Source organism: Mastigoproctus giganteus, chromosome 3 (assembly GCF_048544385.1).
Source record: "Mastigoproctus giganteus isolate SK-2022 chromosome 3, ASM4854438v1, whole genome shotgun sequence".
NCBI lineage: Eukaryota > Metazoa > Arthropoda > Arachnida > Uropygi > Thelyphonidae > Mastigoproctus > Mastigoproctus giganteus.
In genome coordinates, this window is record NC_143577.1 from 123374088 (window position 1) to 123396272 (window position 22185).

General features: G+C 37.9%; 1 protein-coding gene across 1 annotated transcript in view; it reads left to right on the top strand.

Annotated features, from left to right (window-relative positions):
- Positions 1–22185, top strand: part of LOC150088255 (intermembrane lipid transfer protein VPS13A-like) — a 3009916-nt gene that overhangs the window by 2044479 nt on the left and 943252 nt on the right. The window contains exon 54 of the mRNA XM_090370087.1: positions 17980–18069. Within this exon, the coding sequence (XP_090226213.1) occupies positions 17980–18069 (90 nt within the window). The remainder of the gene's footprint in view (positions 1–17979; positions 18070–22185) is intronic.

The window sequence follows — 22185 nt, forward strand, 5'->3', positions numbered from 1 at the left end:
AAGACGGTATGCTACTGAAACAGGCTCTAGAAAAGTTGGGTAAATGGTGTGAGAAGCTTAACATTGACAAATGCAAAGTACCACGTATGGGTAGCAGTAACCCAAGTGAAAAGCCTCCGTTGCTGAATGGTCAAGAGCAGAAAGTGCATTTCCACACGGTTTTTGAGTACACCTAGGTTCAAACCTCTCACTGCAGTCGATCTGCAGTGAGAGGCAGATCGACTGCAAATGCAGTCGATCTGCCAACCCACAGAGGACCAGCTTGGCAGATTATGGCCCATTTCCCTAAATATGAGTTGCTGAGCAGGCTTCCATCTTGCAGTAGTTTGATAATGGTTGCAATTTACCTTTTTTTTTAATTTTTTTTTTATTTTAACCCAAGTGAAACATACCAGCTGTGTGGTACTCTGGGAAGTGATGAGTAAAAAAGTCCTGGAAGTGAAGTAATTGTGTAGTCAGATATGAAATTCACTGATCACTGTAGACGAGCAGCCAGAGCAGGTCATGGAATCTTGTCTTTAATATTTGGGAATATTGATGGCAGGGACAAGGAGGTGATTATCCCATTGTACAAGGCAATGGTCAGGCCACACCTTGAGTACTGTGTACAGGTCTGGAGGCCTCATTTTAGGAAAGATATGAAGTTTGGTCGGGAGAAAAAAGGGGTGCTTTTACCAAGAAAGGTTTAAGTTATGAAAATTGCAATGCCTCAAGCCTAGTTACCTGTGAGGTAATCTGATTGAGGTGTATAAGGCCTTGAACAGATTGAGCAAGCTCAGTGCTGATGGGATTCTTCATCTTTCTCAGATTACAAACTAAAATTTTCCCAACAAAATTTTTGTTACTTGATTTTCAAAATATTAGCATTAGCATTAGTAGAGGCATATGATGCAAGAAAGCAAGCTTATTCAGCATCAGCCAAAAAAAAAAAAAAAAAAAAAGCACAACCACTACTCCCATTTCACCCCTCCGTTCGTTCGAAATACCTGTCAAGCTGAGCCTTAAATTTGTTTAGGCTATCAACTTCAACAACAAGTGATGGAAGTCAATTCCACAAACCAACTGCCCGCTGGCTAAAGGCAAATTTCCGCACATCTATCTGACATCCGTCCTTCCTCAATTTGAATTTATGCCCTCTCAGGTGATTATTCTGAGCAAGAGGAAGAATCCCATCGGCATTGAGCATGCTCAAGCCATTCACAGCCTTATACACCTCTATCAGATCACCTCGCCAATGCCTAGTCTCCAGACTCTGTAATTTGCAAAACTTAAGCCTTTCTTCGTAAGAGCAACCCTTTGTTCCATTCACTAATCTTGTTGCCCTTCTCTGTACTCGTTCCAGCAGCTCTACATCCTTCTTGAAATGAGGCCTCCAGACCTGTATACAGTACTCAAGGTGTGGCCTGATCAATGCCTTATACAAGGGAATAATAACATCCCTATCCCTGCTAGAAAAATTCCTGTATATCATTGACAAGACACCATGAGTTACTCTTGCAGCTCGTCTGCACTGCTCAGAGAACTTCATATCTGCCTGCACAATTACCCTCAGGTCCTTTTCATTCTCTACCACTGTCAGCGTAGTACCACAGAGTTGATACGTTGATCTGGGGTTACTGTTTCCCATATGTAGTACTTTACATTTGTCAATGTTAAACTTCATTTGCCACCTCTCAGCCCATCTGCTCAACCTTTCCCGATACTGTTGCAGCAGCATAGTATCAGTAGTGTCCTTAACAACCCTGCCAACCTTTGTATCATCTGCTAACTTGGACATTAAGCTTGATATACCATCATCAATATCATTTATAAATACAGAAAACAACAATGGACCCAACACTGAACCCTGAGGAACTCCACTAATAACATTAGTCCACATTGAGCAGTGTCCATTGATTACCACTCTCTGTCTTCTGCCACTCAACCATCCCTTTATCCATAGCAGCAATTTGCCTCCAATGTCACACTGCTCCAATTTGTGCAGCAGTCTGCCATGCACAACAGTATCAAAAGCCTTTCTAAGATCCAAATATATAATATTTGGATCTTAGAAATTTCCATTGTATAAGGCAATGGTCAGGCCACACCTAGAGTACTGTATACAGGTCTGGAGGCCTCATTTCAAGAAGGATGTAGAGCTGCTGGAACGAGTACAGAGAAGGGCAACAAGATTAGTGAATGGAACAAAGGGGTGCTCTTACGAAGAAAGGCTTAAGTTTTGCAAATTACAGTGTCTGGAGACTAGGCACCAGCGAGGTGATCTGATAGAGGTGTATAAAGCCTTGAATGGTTTAAGCATGCTCAATACTGATGGGATTCTTCCTCTAGCTCAGAAAAATCACCTGAGAGGGCATAAATTCAAATTGAGGAAAGACAGATGTAGGATAGACGTGCGGAAATTTGCCTTTAGCCAGCGGGTGGTTGGTTGGTGGAACAGACTTCCATCCCTTGTGGTGGAGGTTGATAGCCTAAATAAGTTTAAGGCTCAGCTGGACAGGTATTTTGAACGAACAGAGGGGTGAAGTGGAAGTGGGTTTTTTTTTTCTTTTTTTTTCTTTTTTTTTTTGGCTGATGCTGCATAAGCTTGCTTTCTTGCATCAAATGCCTCTACTAATGCTAATATCAAAGTTATTTCCTGCATCCAGTTCTTTTGTGACTACATCATAGTATCCAATCAAATTGGTCAGACAAGACCTGCCCTTAACAAAACCATGCTGTGTCTGAGCTATAACTGAATTCTTGTCTAGATGATCCTGCAGTGCCTCCATTAATTTTCCTGGAACAGAAGTTAAACTAACAGGTCTATAATTACTTATGTCAGCCTTTGATCCTCCTTTGTGAATTGGGGTTACATTTGCAGATCTCCAGTCTATGGGTACCTCCACTGAGTCCAAAGAAGCTCTCATAATTATGGCTAGGGGTTTGCTTACTTCCTTTGCTGCCTCCTTTAATATAACTGGATAGATCCCATCCACCCCGGGTGCCTTTTTTATGGTTATCCTCAACAATTTCTCCTCCACTTTCCTCTCAGTTATTAGAAAATCATCTAGCTCACTGCAAATGTTTACTTCACCTACGACATTCCCCTTCCTGAATAACTCCTCATGTGTGAATGTAGATGCAAAATACTTGTTTAGATTGTTAGCCACCTGAGCAGGATCCTCAACTTTTGAACCATCAACATCCAGTGGACCAATCTGATTCATCCCTTTCCTTCTTGAGTTTAAATAGGTAAAGAACTCTTTTTCTGTTTTTCTTTGCATCCTTTGTTAAGGATTTCTCATAATCTGCCTTTGCCTGCCTAATCTCCTTTGTGACCTGGTTACAGACCAACTTATATCTATCATAGGCTTCCATGTCACCCATTAATTTGTATGTATCCCATGCGTTTTTCTTCTTTGCCATATGTCTCATTAGTTCATCTGACAACCATTTAGGCCTGAACCTTGAACAATATTTCTTGGTTGGTATGTAAAGCCTGGTAGCTTCCAAGATTAGTTCCTTGAATGCTTCCCATTTTGAATTTGCTGTTGGTAACATCATCAGTTGGTCCCACTGTAGGGCGCCTCCGTAGCCAGGTGGGCAGGAGCAGCAGTGCGTAGCACACGCTTCTTGATTAGATCGGGATTCGAGCCCGTGCCCACCAAATACGGAGGATGCGGAAAGGTCAGAGAGTGACCACTGCATATCCCCGGAGCAATATGGCCTTAGTTGCTAATGTTCCAAATAACAATATAACAACAACAACAGCGAACAGTCCCACTGTATAGAATTTAAATACTGTCTCAGACCATCATAGTCGCCTTTACTAAAGCAAAAGCCCTTCCCTTTACCTCTGATGGTAGTTACCTCCTTGAGTAAATCCCACTTCAGCACACTGTGATCACTGCCACCTAGTGGTTCCTTTATCTGCAGATTCTTAATGCATGAAGAATCACTATTGATAATCAGATCAAGAGTATTACTCCCTCTAGTTGCCTCCCGAACATGCTGGTGTAGAAAACCATCATCCAATAAATCCACAAAAGCCTTGCTAGTGTGTGAGTGACCAACCCACAAATTCCATTCAATAGCAGGGAAATTAAAATCTCCCATTATAAGACTCTCTGATTTACTGGCCCATTCTATTTCCCTGTACAGTATCTTATTATACTCATCAGAGTCATTAAGCCTATAGCACACTCCTACTCTCAATTTTGATTTACCTATGCTTATGTCACACCAAACTAACTCGACACTGCCCTGTCCATCGATGTCGACTGGCTTCACTTCCTTGGATTTTAAGTGTTTCTTAACTAATAGCATAACCCCTCCTCCCTTCCTATCCTGTCTATCCTTTCTGTAGACGTTGTACTCCCCAAATTCCAGTTCTGCATTCCTTATATCTGTGTGACACCACATCTCTGATATTCCAACAATATCTGCCTTTGATGTTTTGAGCAATACCTCAAATTCATCAAATTTATTTACTAAACTCCTAGCATTGGTGTACACGCAAGTATACATGCACCTGTTTCTATTCTTAGCTACCCTAACACAACCCATGTGTTTAATTGTACCGCAATGACTTCCAGCAGTCTCTGAAATATCCTGCACTTGTTTTTCAGGCTTCTGCTCATTCCAATAGAAGCAGTGCAAGAATCTCTTTGTCTCCCTCCAAGCTAGCAGTTTTCCGGCCCACCTAACACTGCCTCAATAGCATCAGCAAATATTCTTGCACTCTTTCTATTTAAGTGAATCCCATCCCTGTAGAAGCAATCTCTCCTGTTAACAAGTACAGTCCAGGCTGAAAAAAATTCTACCTAAAAAAAAATATAAAAATATAATTTGCTATTTTATGATTTAACTCTGTAGCAATTCAAATTGAGAAAAGACAGTTGTAAAATAGATGTGTGGAAATTTGCCTTTAGCCAGTGCATAGTTGATTGCTGGAATAGACTTCCATTTCTTGTTGTGGAAGTTGATAGCTTAAATAAATTTAATTTAAGTCTAAGCTAGACAGGCATTTGGAGTGAATGGATGGGCGAAATGGGATTTGATTTTTTTTTGGCTAATGCTGCATAAGCTTGATTTCTTGCATCATTTGCCACAGCTAATGTTAATGCTAATGCTAACTGCTGATTATGTCATAAAATGCAGACATTGTGGTGATATCAGGCACATGGTGTCACTCAGACCATGAGAGTTTTTTTTTTTTTTTTTTTTTTCAGTGGAATCCCAAGCATGAAAAGTGTTGGAACCTTTGGTACTTAGTATCCTGCATGGGTTGAAGGTTGAGAAGATGAAAAAAGATACTTGTTGACATTAGACTTGAATTTATATAGATTGTAATGTATAGGAAATACGTATAAATGGAGGTCGTTCCAGAAAACCGAAGTTGAACAAATAATTAAAAATGATGAAAAGTTCATTCTGGGAGTTTTAAGTTGGACAATGAAAAGATACTGACTGGTTGCAGATACTGTCTGAAAGAGAGAGCACAAATTATAGAAGCCAGTTCAGAAGAACTCTGCCCATTGAATAGGCATGCAGCAGAAACAGAACATCTATGAGACAGAGAGTGGAGAGACTTCGTTAGTGATGAGTCATTAATTAATCTAGCTGCCATCTTTTGAATGGAATCTAAAAGTCTAAGAGAGAAGTTTTGGGGACACCATCCCAGATATGGGAACAATATTCCAAGCTAGGGCAGATTTGCAATTTCTACAGTTACATTTCTTCCAAACAGCTGTTTGGAAGAAAAATAACACCAAGAGCGAAAGAGAAAACCCAGTTTTTTATATATAGAGGAAGCAGTATTTGTGATGTGCTCATGCTAAGAGAGAGAGATTAGAAGTCAAGATCCCTGATAGAGATATGTGATCTTGTCATAAAATCTGAGTGTTATCAAAGACAGAGCAGAGGAATCTTTTTTGCAAGATATATGTCAGGACTGAGTTTAAAATGAGTGAAATCAATTGCTCGTAAGTTATCTTTGTTCCATAGGAGAATTACCTTGAGATATGCATTTAAGGAATTGGTAGTGAATATTCGAGAAGTTGAAAGGTCTGAGCAGGAGAAGGTTTCTCAAACTGGAAGTGGAATTCAATGTGCTATCATCAGCAAAACTATGAATAGGAAAACCTGCATTAGTGGAGAAGGTAGAAGACAGTGTTGGCTGTGTAGTTAGGATGGTCTGGTATTCTGGTAGATAAATGAACAATCTATGCAAGGCCATTAGTAATTGCAAAAGCCTCAACACCTCAATCAGCTGGGTCCATGTGACTAGAAAACAGAAGTCAGCTGGAGTTGTGAATGTTAAAATCACAAAGGGAAATATTTTCACTGTTAGGAAAGTTAGACTGGGTCAAGTCAACTTTCAAAGAGAGAAAGTTAATGAATTCCAAAGTGATTAATGGATTTAGACAAATTAAAAATCTAGGGGAAACAGATGAATTTGATAGAATGGGATAGGAAGATTTTAAGCCAGAGAAGATCGAAAAGACAAGATTCCAAATTACTAAATCACTGACATGGAATATCAGAGTGGACATATGCACAATTACTACCTTTGAAGCCAAAGGAATCATACAACAAATAAGTAGGACAACTGAGATGACCTGTCATTGAATCAACAGATAATTGGGATTCCTTCAGAAAAAGTAAGTGGAGATTGGAAGGTTGTAAGTGGAAATGAGCATCATTGAGATTGGAACTGAGACCACTCATATTTCTGAAATGAATGAGGAAATATTTTGGGAGGTTTCAATCTTTTTGCAAGTAAGTTTGTTCTAATAGTTTTACTATTCATGATACCTTGTTCCAATAGTTTGACTATTCATGATGCCTTGTTCCAATAGTTTGACTATTCATGATGCCTTGTTCCAATAGTTTTGACTATTCATGATGTATTCAATGTTAAGAAAAGGTGGGGAGAACATGTTGTCTGAAGTAAAGAAATTTTAGGATATGGCATACACATCAAAAGAATGTACCCATCTAATTGCCATAATATATCCTTTACAATGCCCCTGCATGCACACTCTCATACTTCCTCCAGTTACTAACTGACAGAGTAGAGGCAGCAAAATTATACACTAGTTGATTCAGATCCTCCTTGAGGGTTATCAATAGATTTTCCATCAGGTGGACTGTCTGGCAGCCAGCCTGTGAACACCATTATAGTGCTGTACCCTTGAAATGTAAAGGAGATTTTTACTCGCTATGATGCCCCTCATAACGTCAAAAGATATCAATGATACTGTGTGATGGTGGAAGGGATGAGGGAATGCCCGAGCTTTGCTCTGAATACTAAATTGGATTTCACCACTCTAGTAAGCAGAATGGTGGTATTGTACCAGTTGATGATATCCTTATTTCTACCTCCTCTGCAATTATTCTTTCCATTTCATTATACAGGTAATATTGTTCCTCCCTATCCCTCATCCTATTTTTCATTAATCCATATAACATCTTCTTCCCCTTATTAACATCTCACAGTTCTTGCAGCTAGCTCTCCAACCATATCTTCTTTTCTTTAACCATTCTCTTTGCTTTTTTAGAGAGAGAGAGAGAGAGAGAGAGAAAGAGATAGAGAGAGAGAGAGAATATAATGAAACAAAAGCATCATTATATTCTCTCTCTCTCTTGCTCTCTCTCTCTCTCTCTGACTTATCGTTTGGGTTTTCACATCTCTTTCTAGATGCCCTATTCTTTCATAGACTGTTATATATCTACTATTCAATAAGCCCCAAAACTGATAATAACACCAACAGTAAACAACATAGCAACTATTTAGCTTTGTTTAATTAAAACTACATTAAATTTTGGGTCAATGACATTGCTCAAAATACCACCAAGACAATATTTCCAATTTAAACATAACCACTGGAACACAAGAACTGACATAGTTGTCAAGATTATCAAAGTGCAAGCAGTGAATTTCCAGCTCCATGAAATTGATAAGTATTTGAATACTTTTGTCATTTTATTGATTCAACTGTCATATTAAATCGTTCTCTGTAAGTAGCTTTATAATCCTAGTCATGCTCATTATTTTATTTTTAATTTAGCTAAAGATTTTGTAGATTACTACTTAATATACATAGAACGGGTGTTTCATTCAAATCTTGTTGCCATTATTATAGTATACAGTGATTGGTAGGGGAGTTCAAATTTTTTTAATTGTCGTAAATAAGTAGCTCTAAAGTTCGAATCAATTAGGTTGGCATTAATTGGATGATATTGTTATATATTATAATTAAATTTTAACTCCAGTTCACTTGTTCGGCATATATCTTTGTGTTTAGATATTCTTAGGTATTTAGGTATTCAAGGAGGATGTTTTTGTGTAAGCTAGGTGCAGAGATTGACAAGAAATTAGGCAGCAACTCAGTATTTTGATGGGCACCTATGAGAGTTTAATTCCTTCGAGGGCATCTACCCAATGCCCACGAAGGAATTAAAATGGGAGACCCATCAAGCTCTTGGCTATGCAACTCAACACCAGCACTCACTCGTGCATCAGGCAAGAGAGCAGCAATCTTCAATGCAGAATGCACTGGTCCCACAGAAGCTAGTTATTTTCGGTGACTCAGTTGTCAGGGAGGCAGGAAATATATTGTGCAAAAATGATACGTGGAATAGGACCAGTGTAAGCCTTCCAGGGGCAAAGGTTGATGATGTTGTGCAGATGTCATCTTTTAAGGGTACAAAGGGTGATATTGTTGTACGCTTTGACACTAATGACATTACGAGTAGGAGATCTACAGATTTGCTTAACTAGTACAGGTCAGTGTTGAAAAAAAGTTGCAATTTAGGGTTAAATTTGAAAGTGTCTGCAATCCTGCCCAGACACAATAGGAGGGCATATATGATGAGAAGCCTTGTCAATCAATTCAGCTCTGAGAGATTGTCCAAGGCTTTTTATTGTTAATTAAATTAAGGGTGATATTGTACTAAACATTAGCATTAGCATTAGCATTAGTAGAGGCATTTGATGCAAGAAAGCAAGCTTATGCAGCATCAGCCAAAAAAAAAAAAAAAAAGAAAAAAACCCCACTTCCACTTCACCCCTCTGTTCGTTCCAAATACCTGTCCAGCTGAGCCTTAAACTTATTTAGGCTATCAACCTCCACCACAAGGGATGGAAGTCTGTTCCACCAACCAACCACCCGCTGGCTAAAGGCAAATTTCCTCACATTTATCCTACATCTGTCTTTCCTCGATTTTAATTTATGCCCTCTGAGGTGATTTTTCTGAGCTAGAGGAAGAATCCCATCAGCATTGAGCATGCTTAAACCATTCAAGGCTTTATACACCTCTATCAGATCACCTCGCTGGTGCCTAGTCTCCAGACACTGTAATTTGCAAAACTTAAGCCTTTCTTCGTAAGAGCACCCCTTTGTTCCATTCACTAATCTTGTTGCCCTTCTCTGTACTCGTTCCAGCAGCTCTACATCCTTCTTGAAATGAGGCCTCCAGACCTGTATACAGCACTCTAGGTGTGGCCTGACCATTGCCTTATACAGTGGAATAATCACCTCCTTATCCCTGCTGGAAAAATTCCTATATATCATTGACAATACTCCATGAGCTACTCTTGCAGCCCCTCTGCACTGCTCAGAGCACTTCATATCTGCCTGCACAACCACCCCCAAGTCCCTTTCATTCTCTACCACTGTCAGTGTAGTACCACAGAGTTGATACATTGCTCTGGGATTGCTGTATCCCATGTGTAGTACTTTACATTTGTCAATGTTAAACTTCATTTGCCACCTCTCAGCCCACTATGCTGCTGCATTGAAGATTGCAGCAGCATAGTGTCAGTAGTGTCCTTGACAACCCTGCCAACCTTTGTATCATCTGCAAACTTGGACATTAAGCTTGATATACCATCATCAATATCATTTATAAATACAGAAAACAATAATGGACCCCCCAATACTAAACCCTGAGGGACTCCACTAATAACATTAGTCCACGATGAGCAGTGTCCATTGATTACCACTCTCTGTCTTCTCCCCCTTAACCACCCCTTTATCCATAGCAGCAATTTGCCTCCAATGTCACACTGCTCCAATTTGTGTAGCAGTCTTCCATGTGCAACAGTATCAAAAGCCTTTCTAAGATCCAAGTATATAATATCAAAGTTATTCCCTGCATCCAGTTCTTTTGTGACTGCATCATAATATCCAATCAAGTTGGTCAGGCAAGACTTCCCCTTAACAAAACCATGCTGTGTCTGAGCTATAACTGAAGTCTTGTCTAAATGATCCTGCAGTGCTTCTTTAACCAGTGCCTCCATTAATTTTCCTGGAACAGAAGTTAAGCTCACAGGTCTATAATTACTTGTGTCAGCCTTTGATCCTCCTTTGTGAATTGGGGTCACATTTGCACATTTCCAGTCTATGGGTACCTCCCCTGAGTCCAAGGAAGCTCTCATAATTATGGCTAAGGGTTTGCTTACTTCCTTTGCTGCCTCCTTTAATATAACTGGATAGATCCCATCCACCCCGGGTGCCTTTCTTGTGTTTATCTTCAACAGTTTCTCCTCCACTTTACTCCCAGTTATTTCAAGATTCTGTAGCTTACTGCTACAGTTGAATACACCTCTGGCATTCCCCTTGCTGAATAACTCCTCATGTGTGAATGTCGATGCAAAATATTCATTTAGTTTGTTAGCTACTGAGCAGGATCATCAACAGTTGACCCATCAATATCAAGTGGACCAATCTGATTCATCCCCTTCCTTCTAGAGTTAACATAAGTAAAGAATTCTTTGCTGTTTTTCTTTGCATCCCTTGCCAAGGATTTCTCGTAATCTGCCTTTGCCTGCCTAACCTCCTTTGTAACTTGGTTGCATATCAACTTGTATCTATCATAGGCTTCTGTGTCATGTGTTAATTTGTAAGTATCCCATGCATTTTTCTTCTCTGCCATATGCCTCATTAGTTCATCTGACATCCATTTTGGCCGAAACCTTGAACAATATTTCTTAGTTGGTATGTAAAGCCTAGTAGCTTCCAAGATAAGTTCTTTGAATGCTTCCCATTTTGAATTTGCTGTTGGTAACATCATCAGTTGGTCCCACTGTATAGAATTTAAATACTGTCTCAGTCCATCGTAGTCGCCTTTACGGAAGCAATAACCCTTCCCTTTACCCCTAATGGTAGTTACCTCTTTGAGTAAATCCCACTTCAGCACACTGTGATCACTGCCACCTAGTGGTTCATTTATCTGCAGATTCTTAATGCATGAAGAATCACTGCTGATAATCAAATCAAGAGTATTACTCCCTCTAGTTGCCTCCCGAACATGCTGATGTAGAAAACAATCATCCAATAAATCCACAAAAGCCCTGCTAGTATGTGAGTAACCAGCCCCCAAATTCCAGTCAATATCTGGGAAATTAAAATCTCCCATTATAAGAATCTCTGATTTACTGGCCCACTCTATTTCCCTGTACAGTTCCTTATTATACTCCTCAGAGTCATTAGGCCTATAGCACACTCCTACTCTCAATTTTGATCTCCCAATGCTTATGTCACACTAAACTGACTCAACACTGCACTGTCTGGTGATGTCGACTGGCTTCACTTCCTTGGTTTTTATGTGTTTCGTATCTAGTAGCATAACCCCTCCCCCCTTCCTATCCTGTCTATCCTTTCTGTAGACGTTGTACTCCCCAAATTGCAGTTCTGCATCCCTTATATCTGTGTGACACCACGTCTCTGATATCCCATATCCAAACTTTGGCACTACTTAGGGGACGATTCTCCAATGCATCACAGTCTAAAAAAAATGTGCAAAATGAGACATCGAAGTTTGTATGATTCATGGTGGGAGAAAACATGGTGTGTTCTACTAACTCACATTAAGATGACATCATACATGTTTGCAGATCTCTCTTGAAAAGGACATGATCTAGCCATGAAGGATGTCTTTGTTTGTGCTAGGTGCAGAGAATGTGAAGAAATTAGGTGCCAGCTCAGCAGTCTGATGGGCTTCTATGAGAACTTGAAGAGTCGGGTGGATGCCCTCAAAGGAATTAAAATGAGGGGCCCATCAAGTTCTCAGCTGCTCAACTCAACACCAGAGCACACTCTTATGCACCAACCAACACAACGGCAACCTTTAGGGCAGAATGTGCTGGTCCCATGGGAGCTAGTTATTGTTGGTGAATCAATTGTCAGGGAAACAGGAAATATATTGTGCCAAAAGGATAGGTGGAATAGGACCACGGTACGTCTGCCAGGGAAAAAAGGTGATATCATTGTACACGTTGGCACCAATGACATTAAGTGTAGGAGATCTGTGGTTTTACTAAGCAAGTACAGGTCAAGGCTGAAAAAAAGTCGTGAGTTGGAGTTAAATTTGAAAGTGTCTACAATCCCGCCCAGACATGACAGGAGGGAGTATATGATGAGAGCCTTGTCAATCAATTCGATCCTGGAGAGTTTGTGCAAGGCTCATTGGGGTAGAATTTTTCTCAGCATGGTCTATGATTGTTAACAACAGAGACTGCTTCTACAGTGATGGGATACACTTAAATAGAAAGGGTGCAAGTTTATTTGCTGATGCTATCGAGGCAGTTTTAGGTGGGTTGGAAAACTGCTAGCTTGGGGGGGGGGGATTCACAGACTAAAAGATTAACAGCAGCAACAGACAGAGGTGAAGTGATTCATGCACTGCTTCTGTTAGAATGAGCCTGGAAAGCGAGATGCTGGGGATGTCAGGGACTGGGGAGGGGAGTCATCACTGAAAAAGTAAAGCCCTACACTTAAGAAGAAAGGCTTAAGTTTTGCAAATTACAGTGTCTGGAGACTAGGCACCAGCGAGGTGATCTGATAGAGGTGTATAAAGTCTTGAATGGTTTGAGCATGCTCAATGCTGATGGGATTCTTCCTCTTGCTCAGAATAATCACCTGAGAGGGCATAAATTCAAATTGAGGAAAGACAGATGTAGGATAGATGTGAGGAAATTTGCCTTTAGCCAGCGGGTAGTTGGAACAGACTTCCATCCCTTGTCGTGGAAGTTGATAGCCTAAATAAATTTAAGGCTCAGCTGAACAGGTATTTTGAATGAACAGAGGGGTGAAGTGGAAGTGGGTTTTTTTTTGTTTTTTTTTGGCTGATGCTGCATAAGCTTGCTTTCTTGCATCATATGCCTCTACTAATGCTAATGCTAAAGTAAATATATGGGCTGTGTTAGGGTAACTAAGAGTAAGAACAAGTGCCTCCATACTTGCATGTGCACTAATGCTAGGAGTATAGTAAATAAATTTGATGAATTTGAAGTGCTGGTCAACACATCATTGCCAGATATTGTTGGGATGTCAGAGACATGATGTCACACAGATATAAGCAGTGCAGAATTGGAATTTGGAGAGTACAATATGTACAGAATAGAAAGATAGGATAGGAAGGGAGGAGGTGTTATGCTGTTAGTTAAGAAAAACATAAAATCTAAAGCACGGCATCTAGTTGATATAGATGTACAGTGCAATATTAAGTCAGTTTGGATTGACATAAGCACTCAAAAAGCAAAAATGAAAGTAGGAGTATGTTATAGTCCTAATGACTCTGATGCAGGGATGTGCCCTCTGGGTAGACAAAGTAGGCAGTGTCTAACCAGACTAAAATTATAAACTTTAATTATTAAATATAAAAAGTAAATGATTTCCAATTCATTATAAAAATATTAATTTAATGCATGAAATTTAATGTATTATTTAGTAATATTTTGAGGTTAGACAGGCACAATTTCCCTGCGCCTTTCAACCTCAATATATATACTAACACGTTAAACCACGTGCCATGTTAAGCAGCTCCAGATGATGAAATACCATATTATAAAGGCAGAATAATTCCTACCTTCTCTTCAGTGTGCCATCGGTCTTTGCAGAGTGAGGAGTGTATGCACGTGTGTTGTATCGTTTGCCTCTAGTGATAGAGCTAATACTTTATTACTTTACAAATACTTTATTTCAAAATTTATCCCTTTTCAAATATGAACAGTAAATCTCTTAAAAATATTTCTAATCTTCAGGCACACTTCTTATGAAGAAAAGTCTAATGTGATTAAAAGTGGAAAACCAACACCTGAACTGAAACAACTTCAACAGTGTAAAGGGACAAAAAAATAGTACTGTTCCAGTCAAACCACATGGTACAGCAAGAAAAATTGGTTGTGCAGCTATATTATAACAAACAGACTCTTTTGTTTCCCATGCTTGTTATTTTCTGTATCCAGTGAAAGTGTATGGGTGAGAACCAGATATTGTGATTTAAATAATTTGCCTAATGCTTTAAATAAACACGAAAGATCTGCTGTGCATTATGAAAGCCAAATATCATTGAAAACATTCAGATCTACATGAATCGACTTGAGCATAGATAAGCTGAAAAAATTTAGTGTTGAAATTCACAATAAAAAGGTAAAGGAGAACAGAGACAAACTGCAAAAGTTAATATCTGCTACTTGCTTTTTGATTAAACAAGAACTTGCTTTTCACAGTAATAATGAAGGCAAATCCTCTTTAAATTGTGGAAACTATATTGAATTACTGAACTACACTGCAAAATTTGATGAAAAATTGGAACAACATTTACAGACATCATCCGTTTTTTTGGGGGTTTGTAACAAGATCCAAAATGACTTGATTGAAACAGTAGGAATAGCTGTAGAAAATAATATTAAAGAAGAAATCGCAAGATCCCCATTCATTGCTGTAGAAGTGGATGAAATAATTGATATTTCAAATACAGCTCAGTGTCCCACAGTTTTAAGATATATATTAGATTTGACGAACTTAAAGACAGAACAGCTACTGGTGTAACAGAATGCATATTTAAAAATTTAGAAAAATACATCTGTGCTGATAAACTTATAGCACAGACATATGATGGAGCATCGGTAATGGCATCGCAGTTAAATGGCGTTCAATATAAAGTAAGACAAAAGCAACATCAGCATTATTTACGCATTGCTATGCTCACAAGTTGAGTCTTGTTCTGTCTCAGTCAGTGAAATTCATATCTGAATGCACAATATTTTTCAAGACTATTGAGGGTCTTGCCTCATTTTTTAATCACTACAAAATGAACACAATTTCTTGATGACATAGTGCAGAAATGCATTCCAAAGGCTGCACTGACAAGATGGAGTTCTAACTCAAAACTAGCACAAACTATTTTACACTATCATAGTGACCTTTGCAAACTTTTCAACGGCATTAACAGCAATCCTTTATTGTGGGATTCAGATACCTTAGTGAGGAGCAATGGATTTTATAATTGGTTAATGCAAGATTCAACATACATTCTTCTTATGGTTTATGATAAAATTTTAATTAAAACTGACACACTCTTCAATATCTTACAAACTAAAATTATAGATATTCCATACTGCATTGAAAGTATTAAAGAGAAACGATAAATTCGCTCGAGGATCTGCGCAGACATTTTGATGATATATATGAGAAGTTTGAAGGATGTTGCAAAGAAAATAACTTGATTGAATCAAAAGGTCCAATTAAAGAAGAAAGGGAAAGAATATTCTGTCTAATATTGAATGATATCTTGAAGCATATGGAAGCAAGATACAGTGAGTTTAAAATTTTACAATTTATTTCATTAGTCGATAGTAAAAAGTTTCAAAAACTAGCTAGTCAAATTGATAAGGATGCATTAGAAAGTTTAGAAAAGAATTATGGTGACATCTTCATTGTCATAAGCCTCAAAACTGATCTAGCTGGAATTTATAATGCACAAGTTTTCCAGGATAAACCAATTCAAAATTTGCTTACTTTCATGTTTCAAAATGAAGCGGTGAAGCTGCTGCAATTTTCAAAGCTGAAAATGAAGCTGCTGCTTCATTTTCAGCTTTGAAAAGAATCAAAGGCTTCACCAGAAATAGAATGAAAAATGAAAGGCATTCGTCACTTGCTTTAATTTCCATTGAAAGTCCAACTTACAATTTCTATGAAAAAAGTGACCGATATTTTTAGTACTAGCAAAGAGAGAAGAATGGAGTTCATCTACAACTAAAATTGTGAGTAAATATTTTTTGTTTAAAATATTTTTACATATTGTTTTATAGCTACAAGGCCTTTTATTTAGAATTTACTTTATAAATGTCTACTGCCTACCCTGAGTATTTACTCATGGCACGTGCCTACTCTGACGAGTACAACCAACAACTGTACAGAGAAATAGAGTGGGTCAGTAAATCAAAATGTCTTATAATGGGGAATTTTAACTTCCCAGATATTGACTGGAACTTGCGTTTTGGTCACTCGCACACTAGCAAGACTTTTGTGGATTTCTTGGATGAGTGTTTCTACAGCAATATGTTTGAGAGGCAACCAGAGGGAATACTGCTCTTCATCTGATTATCAGCAGTAATTATTCGTGCATTACGAATTTGCTGATAAAGGAACCACTAGGCGGCAGTGATCATAGTATTCTGATGTGGGATTGAATTAAAGATGTAACTACCATCAGGGTTAAAGGGTATGTTTTTGCTTTCATAAAGGTGACTATAGTGGTCTCAGACAGTTTTTTAAATTCTACACAGTGGGTCTAACTGATGATATAACCAACAGAAAATTATAAATGGGAAGCAATTTAGGCCTAAATAACATCCACTTAGGCCTAAATGGATGTCACATGAACTAATGAGATTTGTGGCAGAAAATAAAAATGCATGGGATGCATATAAATTATCAGGTGACACTGAAGTCTATGGTAGATATAAGCTAGTCTGTAATCAAGTCACAAAGGAGGTTAGGCATGTGAAGACAGATTATGAAAAATCTTTGGCAAAGAATGCAAAGAAACATAGCAAGAACTTCTTTACTTATATAATCTCTAAAAGGAAGGGGATGAATCAAATTGGTCCACTTGATATTGATGTTTGGCTTGATAACGATAGTTCGAATTGCATAATCTGGAGACTAGGCACCTGCGAGGCGATCTTATACACCTCAATCAGATTGCCTCACCTGTGAGGTGATCTGATTGAGGTGTATAAGGCCTTGAATGGTTTGAGCAGGCTCAGTGCTGATGGGATTCTTCATCTTGCTCAGATCATGAACCTGAGGGGGCATAAATTCAAATTGAGGAAAGAATAAGTTAGGCAGAGATTTGTATTTAATCATTTGATCGATGGAACAAAATTACATCTGTCATTGCAGAAGTTGATAGCTTAAATAAATTCAAGGAAGAACTGGACAAGCTTTTGGAGTGAATGGGTGGGTGAAATTGGAAGGTTTTTTTTTTTTTTTTTTTTTTGGCTGATGCTGTATTGGCTTGCTGTCTTGCATGATATGCCTCTTCTAATGCTAATACCAATTTGTAATTCTTTTTTTTTTGGAGCCATTAAACAACGATAATTTAGGGGTTTTTAAAATTTTTTTTATAACCTCTCTCACTCTTAATTTAAAACATTTGGCCACTTGACTAATGGATATTTAACACAAGCAAATAGGTTGGGATCGTGGCAGAGAATAGCTGATAAATTTCATTATTTAAGCATTTTTTTTTTTTCTGTGTTAAGTTATTCATTGTAAATTTGCATTTTCTGCTATACACATAGGTAATAAAGGTTTTATAAATCCAAATAAAATGTACAATTAGATCAAAAAAGTATGAGTATTATGTGATATATTATTTTACATTTTTGTCTGCTGATGCAGATTTCAAATCTTTAAGTTTTTATAATACAGTAAAACTAATGCAAATGTGATGTTTTTTACTTACCCTCTTGAGGCAATTTCTCTGAAATCAGTACTGTTCCAGTCAAACTGGTATATTTAAATGGAATAGTTTCAATCTAAACATGAAAGTAAAATTCAGAATTATGAAATGTAAACTAAATACCTTGCATAAAGTTCAGCATACCTTACATTTGCATTGCAATTTTGGTTTATCGGATGTAATATGTTTGCCTATTTTTTTTTATGCCCTTTCTATAAAAAATTAAAATTTTTGCTTTAGAAAGATAACCAGCGTATCAAAATTGAAGAAGGGGGAAAGGTACCATTTTTTAATATTCAGTTTCATGGAATGCAGGATGTTAACATCGAAGTAAGTACTCCATATATAAATATCATTTTTATGTATATTTTTGCCTTTTCATAAAAAAAAAAAAAATTGCATTTTTGAAACTTGTTCAGAGGCTTAAATGTTTTGATTCTGATTTAAATTTTTTTTTTTTTTTTTTTTTAATATGTTGCCAAAGGGCCTGAGTGTTAGAATAATATTAATATTATTGATATTAACTCTGCAGTCATGGTGCCAATAATTGTTACAGAAATGGTAGTGCTACACCTAACAGGAGTAAACTTTCTTTTTAATTTCGGGAAAAAATTTTTTCCAGAAATTTATTTCTGCTTGGAACTTACAATATATTGCTGTATTGCAATAATAAATAATAAAAAAATAAACATTTTGAAAATCTGTGTTTTTTCACACCTTTTATTTTCAAATAATTGTATTAATTTTGCTGAAAATTAAAAAAAAAAAAAAACATTATAGACAAAATATAAAGAAGGTTACAATCTTTCCAGTTACTTTCTTCTATTTTCCAACATTTAAAAATTTAAAAAAAAAATTTATTTCACATTTGGTGAAATAAATTCACTGGAAATAAATTAACTCCACAAAATTATAGCCTTCAGTGTTTTTGTCTTGATTATTCAAAATAACAAAAATGTTAATGAAACTTTCAAAAACATCTCACATAAGACTGTTGGTGTCTGTAGAACACCTCAGAAAACACGTAGTCTATCCTATTCTTTATGCCTGCCTGTACAACAAGTTTCACTGGTATAAGTATTAGCATCTGTTCTAGTCTTAATATTACTATTAGCCATATAATGCAAGGAAGTCACAGGCTTTTGCTGCACTGGTTGGCCAAAAAAAAAAAAAAAAAAAAAGTAGATAAGAAACTACAGTTATCTGCATCCTGTCCCACATAGGTAATTATTCCAATAACTTTTGAATTCATTCATACTACCAGCTTCGACCTCCTGTGAAAGCAACTTGTTCCAGTAATCTGCAACTTGCTTGCTAAAAGAAATCTTCCTACAATCTAATCTAAACCTCTTGACCAGTAATTTGAATTTATGGCTCGTAGTTCTAGAATTCATTATAACAATGAAAATTCCACCTTCATTTATTTTTCTAACCAGGTTACCTCTGAGGTGCCTGATTGCGAAGTTCTGTAGCCTACATAATCAGAGTCTTTCCTATTACTGTCATGATTTTGCTGATCCCACCATGCAAATTGCCCATCTTTGGACACATTCAAGAAGCTGAATGTCTTTTATCAAATGAGTTCTCCATACTTGAACCACAGTATTTCAAATTTGCTGTTACAATTGCATTAAAGAGGGCGCTGACTCTCTTTAGAAAATACAGCTGCAAATTACAGGCTCCGAAAAAAACGATAAGTTTTTGCTTTTTATTTACATAATTGTTATTTTATATTGTACTTAATACGTAGTCTTATAGTTCTAATTACGCTGGTTATTTTTATTTTAATTTGTATAAACAGTTTTTGTAGATATACGTAATACTTTATAAAACCGTTATTTCATTTGAATATTGCAGGCATTGTTTTTGTATATAGTGATAGGGAATTCAAATTTTTAATTGAGGTAGTTAGGTAGCTCTATCGTATAATTATAGAAACAGTAATACGCTTCACTGTTTCTATTAGATAGCGTAGTACTGACATTTAATTAATTTAATTAATTGATCTTATTAATTTAAAATATCATGCCCCAAACTAGAGCAGCAAAGCAACGGGCACAAAGTGGCAGGAGTGCTGTGACTCGGGGAAGAACTGCGGGGGGGGGCGATTCTCCAACGCATCACAGCCTAAAAAAATGTGCAACTTCTGAAATGTTTGCCGAACTATCTGGAACGGAACATGATATTGCCATGGGGGATGTCTTTGTGTGTGCGCGATGTAAGGAGTGTAAGGAAATCAGGCTACACTGAATTCCGGACTGGAATTCAGTGTAGTTATGGGCCTATATGAGAGTTTGAAGGACAGGGTGGATGCCCTCGAAAGATCTAAATTGAGGGGCCCATCAGGCTCTCAGCTGCCCACATCAACGCCAGAGCTTGCACTTGGTCATCACGCAACACAGCAGCAACCCCCAAGGCAGATTGCGCTGGTCCCAAAGGAACCAGCGCAATCTGGTTGAAAACGGGAAATATATTGTGTAAAAAGGATAGGTGGAACAGGACCAGGGTATGTCTGCCAGGGGCAAAGGTTGATGACGTTGTAGGGCAGATATCATCTTTTAAGGGCACAAAAGGTGATATAGTTGTACACGTTGGCACTAATGATATTAAAAGTAGAAGACCGGCAGAATTACTTAACAAGTACAGGTCACTGTTGAAAAAAAGCCATGAAGTAGGGTTGAAAGTGTCTGCAATTCTGCACAGACACGATAGGAGGGAGTATATGATGAGAGCCTTGTCGATCAATTCGGCCCTGGAAAGATTGTGCAAGGCTCAAGGGGTAGAATTTTTTTCAGCCTGGACTGTACTTGTTAACAGGACAGATTGCTTCTACAGGGACGGGATACACTTAAATAGAAGGGTGCAAGAATATTTGCTGATGCTATCGAGGCAGTGTTAGGTGGGTCGGAAAACTGATAGCTTGGTGGGATACAAGGACTAATAGTTTAACAGTAGCCGTAGGCAGAGGTGAAGGTGATTCTTGCACAACTTCTATTAGAATAAGTAGCGACCTGGAGCGAGGGGTGTTGGGGGTTTCAGGGACGGATGTCAGTCATCGTGAAACAGGTGGGTATATGGGATGTGTTAGAGTGGCTGGGAATAGGAATAGGTGCATGTATACTTGCATGTATACCAATGCTAGAAGTATAGTAAATAAATTTGATGAATTTGAAGTGTTGGTCAAGACATCAAAGGCGGATATTGTTGGGATATCAGAGACGTGGTGTCACCCAGATATAAGGAATGCCGGACTGGAATTTGGGGAGTACAATGTGTACAGAAAGGATAGACAGGATAGGAAGGGAGGAGGTGTTATGCTGTTAATAAAGAAAAATATAAAATCAAAAGAAGTGCATCCAGTTGATATAGATGAACAGTGCACTGTTGAGTCAGTTTGGTGTGACATAAGCACAGCGAAAGCAAAAATTAGAGTAGGAGTGTGTTATAGGCCTAATGACTCGAATGAGTACAATGAACAATTGTACAGAGAAATAGAGTGCGCTAGTAAATCGGAATGTCTTATAATGGGAGATTTTAACTTCCCAGATATTGACTGTAACTTGTGGGTTGGGCACTCACACACTAGACAGACTTTTGTGGATTTATTGGACGATTGTTTTCTGCAGCAGCATGTTCGAGAGGCATCCAGAGAAAGTAATACTCTTGATCTGGTTATCAGCAGTGATCATTCATGTATTAGGAATTTGCAGATAAAAGAACCACTAGGTGGCAGTGATCACAGTGTACTGACGTGGGATTTACTTAAAGATTTAATTACCATCAAGGGTAAAGGAAAGGGTTTTTGCTTCCGTAAAGGTGAGTACAGTGGTCTCCGACAGTTTTTAAATTCTGTACAGTGGGATCAACTGACGATGTTACCAACAGTAAATTCTAAGTGGGAAGCATTCAAGGAATTAATCGTGGAAGCTACTAAAAGGTTCATACCTATTAAGAAATATTGTTCAAGGTTTAGGCCTAAATGGTTGTCAAATGAACTAATGAGACTCGTAACAGAGAAGAAAAATGCATGGGATGCATATAAATTATCAAGCGACTCAGAAGCCTATGGCAGATATAAGTTAATCTGTAATCAGGTCACAAAGGAGGTTCGGCAGGCAAAGGCAGATTACGAGAAATCCTTGGCAAAAGATGCTATGAAAAACAGCAAGGATTTCTTTACTTATATAAACTCTAAAAGGAAGGGGATAAATCTGATTGGTCCACTTGACATCGATGGTTCGACTGTTGATGATCCTGCTCAGATAGCAAACAAACTGAATGAGTATTTTGCATCTACATTCACACGTGAGGAATTATTAAGGTTTGAAAATGGCAGAAGGTTATCAAATTGTAGCAGGGTGCTTAATGATCTTGTAATAACTGAGAGCAAAGTGGAAGAGAAATTGTTGAAGTTAAACGTAAGAAAAGCACCTGGGGTGGATGGGA